At 40.2% G+C, this 6,751-nt stretch overlaps 2 protein-coding genes across 2 annotated transcripts in view; both read left to right on the forward strand.

Moving 5' to 3' along the window:
• The window catches only part of LOC104997624 (branched-chain-amino-acid aminotransferase, cytosolic-like), a 3,103-nt gene extending 2,047 nt beyond the window's left edge, over positions 1–1,056 (forward strand). The window contains 2 exon segments of the mRNA XM_010852517.1: positions 6–538; positions 540–1,056. Coding sequence (XP_010850819.1) covers positions 6–538; positions 540–1,056 — 1,050 coding nt within the window.
• Positions 1–6,751, forward strand: part of ZNF891 (zinc finger protein 891) — a gene marked incomplete at its 5' end in the record, with an annotated part of 131,553 nt that overhangs the window by 3,054 nt on the left and 121,748 nt on the right.

Genomic DNA, 6,751 nt, shown 5'->3' on the forward strand with positions numbered 1-6,751 from the left:
CCCAGGCTGAAGATCTAATAATCACACGAGCCACCGTTTTAAAGGAAAAACCAGACTCCAGTACTCCGGTTTTTGGAACGGTTTTTACAGATCACATGTTAACAGTGGAGTGGTCCTTGGAGCTTGGATGGGAGAAACCACGCATCAAACCTCTTCAAAACCTCTCACTGCATCCGGGTTCATCGGCTTTCCATTATGCTGTGGAATTATTTGAAGGGTTGAAGGCATTTCGGGGAGTAGATAATAAAATTCGTCTGTTTTGGCCAAACCTCAACATGGATAGGATGTACCGATCTGCTATGAGGGCAACTTTGCCGGCGTTTGACAAGAAAGAGCTTTTAGAGTGTATTCAGCAGCTCGTGAAATTGGATGAGGAATGGGTCCCCTATTCAACATCTGCGAGTCTATATATCCGTCCTACGTTCATTGGAACTGAGTCTTCTCTGGGAATCAAGAAGCCGACTAAAGCCCTGCTCTTTGTAATCTTGAGCCCAGTGGGACCTTATTTTTCCACTGGAAGCTTTAATCCTGTGTCCCTGTGGGCCGAAGTATGTAAGAGCCTGGAAAAGTGGGACCGGAGACTGCAAGATGGGAGGGAATTATGGCTCATCTCTTTTTGCCCAATGTGAAGCAGTGGAAAATGCATGTCAGCAGGTTCTGTGGCTCTATGGAGAAGATAATCAAATAACTGAAGTTGGAACTATAAATCTTTTTCTTTATTGGATAAATGAAGATGGAGAAGAAGAACTGGCAACTCCTCCGCTAGATGGCATCATTCTTCCAGGAGTGACGAGGCAGAGCATCCTGGACTTGGCACACCAGTGGGGTGAATTTAAGGTATCAGAGAGATACCTCACCATGGATGACTTGACCACAGCTGTGGAGGAGAACCGGGTGAGGGAGATGTTTGGTTCAGGCACCGCCTGTGTTGTTTGCCCTGTTTCGACTACACCGTACAAGGATGAGACTATACACATTCCAACTATGGAGAATGGTCCTAAGCTTGCAAGCCGCATCTTAGAAAAACTGACTGATATTCAGTATGGAAGAGAATAGAGCTACTCGACAATCACGGTAGCCTGAATGGACAAGAACGGGACGTGTGCGCTTGGGACAGACTGTGGCATTTGAATTATGGGAAATGTCTTTGGCTACCTGATTTTAATTGTGCTGTTGTTCATATTATCTGCTTTACCAGGGTGATTGTTTCCTCATGCCAGAGAAGACAAATCACAACTGTCCAATGATCTTTTCTAAACTTGCTCCTAGAAGTTTTCCTTACCTTCTCTAGAGAGTTGATTATGGAAGCCATATAATTGTAGAATTTTCCTCCATAATCTTAGTGCCTCCCTTAGGGCTTCACTCAAATTTTTTTTTTTTTAATGTTTATTCTTTAGCATAAGTTATGTTCTGCTTCTCAACCAATGAGTGTCTTTGTGTTTGAAAGCTAATCTGAGTACATTTCATAGGTACCATTTCCCGGGCCACATCTCCATTCTCAGAAAAGTGTGTTGCTGTTGTTGTTTATAAATCAAGACTTAGAGAAACTGGATTTCTTTCCCTTACATTTCTTCCAGGTCCCCTAAGTCCTCTTAGGGAGAATCTCTCCTCCTTCCTGATATCACAGTCTGCACCAGGCTCCATTGGTACATCAACAAGACCACCCCTGCTGTCTCCAGATTGTGTTTAATTCGTGGGCAGGCTTCACTACAGGACTGAGGGTCTTGTGCCTTATAGATCTTTGCATCCCCCAGCCTGGCCCATAGTAAGGAATGAATGAACATTTAGCTTCTATAGAAGTGTACCTTCTTTGTTTCTATATTATGAAACCTCTTTACTAGAATTTGTGATTGATTCTGACTTTGTCTATATTTACCTCATGTTGTCTTTAATTTCCATGGACTGCCAAGTCATTAGAGATACTCTGATTGTAGTTTGTTGGAGGAATGATTTATTTGAAGAGTGTCTGGGAATTAAAGTAATAATTCTAAAAAGATGGTGATATCATATCAACCAAATGGAAATGACATGTTATATGTTATATGTCGAATACATAAATGTTAAAGTGTTAAGTACAAAATAAATCATATTTAGTTTTTTGGTAGAAAGAAAAAAAAAATAAAAGACAAACTGAAAAACCTGTGAAAGTGGAACAAAAGAAAATTTGTGGACTGGTGTGAGAACTTCAGGTGAAACAAACACACCCCCTTCTTGGCTAGCCCGATTTTCATAGGGCAAGCTCAAGGGGGAAGAGACAAACATATAAAAGGAGGAAGCCAAGATGGATTGAGGCCACTCCTATCGGGTCAGTCTGCCTTCACGCCTCAGGGGTGTACTTTCCTTGCTTGCCAAATAAAACTCTGAACTGTAACTGAGCTATGACACTGGCCAGCTGTTTCAAATCTTTGCTGTGGCAGACAGAACTGAGGAAATTACACTCTTCCCCAACATATCTTTAATTAGAATTTGATAGCAGTTTGTAAGAAATATAAAAAAATGTTTTTTAAAAAAATTTGGTCATGTAGAGTATTTAAGAACAAATATAAATCAGTTAAAGGCAATATAGTTCAAACAGTCTGTTATCAGACACAGCGTTCTAAGGAAACTTGTTCTCTTAGCAAACAGGGACCAAGTCTGGTCCTGCATCAGTCTACTTTTAATAACAAAATCTATTTACCAAGTTGAGTATAATCTAATCTTAGCCTGACTATGTATAAAATTCCTTTTTTACCCAAAACGTATCCCATTTTCCTACTGTATAGTGAAATGTTTTATTATTTTCAGTAGCTTTAATTACATATTTAAATTAGAATACCCAACTCTTAAAAACCTCAATTTTTAGTGAAAACCAAGAGGCAAGTAATAGTTAACAAAATCTGGAGAGACTATTTTAGATTTTTTGAGAACACAATTATTCCTATGGAATTTATCTAAAAGCTCTTATCTTATTCACTTTTACTTTAAAGTTTCACCATATCAGGTTATTTTTCTCTCTGACAAATTTGCAAAAGATATAATAAGATTTCATTTAATTTTTATTAAACCTAGGTGCAGTAAAAGTATTATACTTAATGTTGATAACTCTGAAGACATGTCTTTATTAATTAGATCAACAAACTTGAACATTAATACCATGTATTAATTTAATAATATACATTTCCCAGTTTATGTGAGCCTAAAATTCATTTAGCTTAATTTCTCTTGTTAGAATTGTCTGCTTTATAAATGCTTACTTTTCTTTAGGTCAGTTAAATAGAGCTAATTTACAAATTAACTTCAGCAATGTTCTCCAAAGACAAGGACATATATAAACACACAAACAGACCTCATAGTTCTTGTTTTAAAATTTCAGCCTTATAGTCAGGTATAGCAATGTAAAACCCATCAGTTTACAAAAGAAGTTGGATTAAAATTAGGTTTCTGGCAGATAGAACAAATAAAACTCACTTGTCTAGATAGATAAATATATACTTAGGATTTCTATTTAACTTTGATGAGTCAATTTCTAAATTACTTCACCCTCTCTTCAAAATTTGCATTTTAAAAAGATGGCAGAGGTAAGAGAAGGCCAGGTGGGACATTTGCATCTCAAAGGCACAAGCAAGACCCCCCTAGGATGACTTTGCTTCCCCTTTGTTTAATATTTACAAGCCTCTTAAGATAAATAGGGAAGGTTTGTTGTTGTTCAGTTGCTCAGTCACGTCCAACTCTTTGCGATCCCATGGACTGCAGCATGCCAGGCTTCCCTGTCCTTCACCATTTCCTGGAGTTTGCTCAAACTCGTGTCCATTGAGTCGGTGATGCCATCCAACCATCTCATCCTCTGTCGTCCCCTTCTCCTCTTGCCTTCTATCGTTCCCAGCACCAGGGTCTTTTCCAATGAGTTGGCACTTCCCATCAGGTGGCCAAAGTACTGGAACTTCAGCTTCAGCATCAGTCCTTCTGAAGGAGGAAACAGACAGAACAGGCTCTATCTTGAAAGCAGGACGCTATCTTGGGCTGGACTGTGGACTTTGAGCTATATGCTTAGTATCTATGGAAACGACATACCAATGGAAAACCAGACCCCCTGGATGAAGGAGCCTCAGGACTTGTACCTAGAATCTCTGTCGCCTAAAAGAATATGCTAATTATCTCTGTAACAGAACAAAGTCATAAATCCCTTTATGCTTATCGGGGTATGACCACAGGCCTATTGATAAATGTCCACTGTTTAACTATCTGGGCTTATCGCACATGAATCATGGGTTAACTTTGATAGTATCTCTCTTTTACCTTGTCCAGATTAGTTTCAAGGAATTTGGGGAGGTGGGTTTGAGCACATACACTTAGGGTATATAAGGTTTTCACAAAAACTGGTCAGGGTCCTTGGCTAAGAGGAGCCTCTGCCTTGGGCCTGCCGGTGTAATAAACTGCACTCCACTATCTGCATTGTCCTTCTGAGTGAGTTTGTTTCCTGGAACGTGTGGCTACAACACTTCCAATGAATATTCAGTATTGATTTCCTTTAGGATTGACTGGTTTGATATCCTTGCTGTCCAAGGGACTCTTGAGAGTCTTCTCCAGCACTACAGTTTGAAGGGATCAATTCTTTGGCACTCAGCCTTTTTTTATTGTTCAGTTCTCACATCTGTACATAACTACTGGAAAAACCATAGCTCTGACTATATGGACTTTTGTTGGCAAAGTAATGTCTCTGCTTTTAATATGCTGTCTAGGTTTGTCATAGTTTTTCTTCCAAGGAGCAAGCATCCTTTAATTTCATGGCTGCAGCCACCATCTGCAGTGATTTTGGAGCCCATGAAAAGGTTTGGGGAGTGGTAAAAGGATTGGTCCTCTTCATGGATTACAGCCTTGTTATGCTGAAGGGGCTTGCAATGAAGCTATGAGCCACGCTGTGCAGGCCCACTCAAAATGGATGAGTCATAGTGAAGAGTTCTGATAAAACGTGGTACACCAGAGGAGGAAATGACAACCCACTCCAGTGTCTTGCCTTGAGAACCTCATGGACAGTATGAAAAGCAAAAAGCTATGACACTGGAAGATGAGCCTCCCAGGCCAGAAGATGTCCAGTGTGCTATAGGAGAAGAGAAGAAGGCAATTACTAATAGCTCCAGAAAAAATCTTTTTGCCTTTTCTACTGTCCATGGAGTTCTCCAGGCAAGAATATTGGAGTGGGTTGCCATTTCCTCCTCTAGTCAATAGTAAAGGAAATCAATTCTGAATATTCATTAGAAGGACTGTTGCTGAAGTTGGAGCTGCAATACTTTGGCTATCTAATGTGAAGAGCTCATTGTAAAAGACCCTGATGCTGGGAAAAATTGAAGGCAAAAGGAGAAAGGAGTGGCAGAGGAAGAGATGGTTAGATATCATCACCAATTCAATGGACATGAATTTGAGCAAACTCCAGGAGATAGTGGAGGACAGAGGAGCCTGAAGTGTTGTAGTCTATGAGGTTGCAAAGAATTTGACATGGCTTAGAGATTGAATAACAACAACCAGAAAGAATGAAGTGGATGGTCCAAAGCAGAAGTGACACTTAGTTGTGGGTGTGTCTGGTGGTAAAAGTAAAGTCCAATGGGGTAAAGAAGAATCTTAAAGAGGAACCAGGATTGTTAGGTCCATGAATCAAGGTAAATTGGATGTGGTCAAGCAGGACACATCAAGATTGAACATCAATATCTTAAAAATCAATGAGCTAAAATGGACAGGAATGGACGAATGTAGTTGAGATGACCATTATTATATCTACTACTGTGGGCCAGGATCCCTTATAAAAAATGGAATAGTCTTCATAATCAATGATAGAGTCCAAAGTGCAATACTTGGGGGCAACCTCAAAAAAAACAGAATGATCTTGGTTTGTTTCTAAAGGCAAACCATTCATCATCACAGTAATCCAAGTTTATGCCCCAACCACTAATACTGAAGAATCTAAAGTTGACCGGGTTCTATGAAGACTTACAACACCTTCTAGAACTAACACCAAAAACAATGTCCTTTTCATTATAGGGGATTGGACAGCAAAAGTAGGAATTCAAGAGATACCTGGGATAACAGGAAAGTTTGGCCTTGGAATACAAAATGAAGCAGGGCAAAGTCTAACAGAATTTTGACAAGAGAACACGCTGGTCATAACAATCACCCATTTGCAGCAACCCAAGAGACAACTCTACATAAGGACATCACCAGATGGTCAATACCACAATCCATTTGATTGTGTTCTTTGTAGTCAAAGATGGAAATGCTCTATATAGTCAGCAAAAAAAAAGATCTGGTACTGACTATGGCTCAGATTATGAACTCCTTATTGCAAAATTCAGGCTTAAATTGAAGAAAGTAGGGAAACCACTGGGCCATTCAAATCCCATATGATGATGCTAAAGCTGAAACTTCAGTACTTTGGCCACCTCATGCGAAGAGTTGACTCGTTGGAAAAGACTCTGATGCTGGGAGGGATTGAGGGCAGGAGAAGGGGACGACAGAGGATGAGATGGCTGGATGGCATCACCGACTCAATGGACGTGAGTTTGAGTGAACTCTGGGAGTTGGTGATGGACAGGGAGGCCTGGCGTGCTGTGATTCACGGGGTCACAAAGAGTCGGACGTGACTGAGTGACTGAACTGAACTGATGAACAGATTCAGGGGATTAGATCTGCTAAGCAGAATAGCTGAAGAACTAGGTATGGAGGTTCATAACATCGTACAGGAGGCAGTGACCAAGTGGGCAGAGAAAGCCAAGGTTTTGGT

This window comes from Bison bison, unplaced genomic scaffold (genome assembly GCF_000754665.1).
Source record: "Bison bison bison isolate TAMUID 2011002044 unplaced genomic scaffold, Bison_UMD1.0 scf7180017864312, whole genome shotgun sequence".
NCBI classification, from domain to species: domain Eukaryota; kingdom Metazoa; phylum Chordata; class Mammalia; order Artiodactyla; family Bovidae; genus Bison; species Bison bison.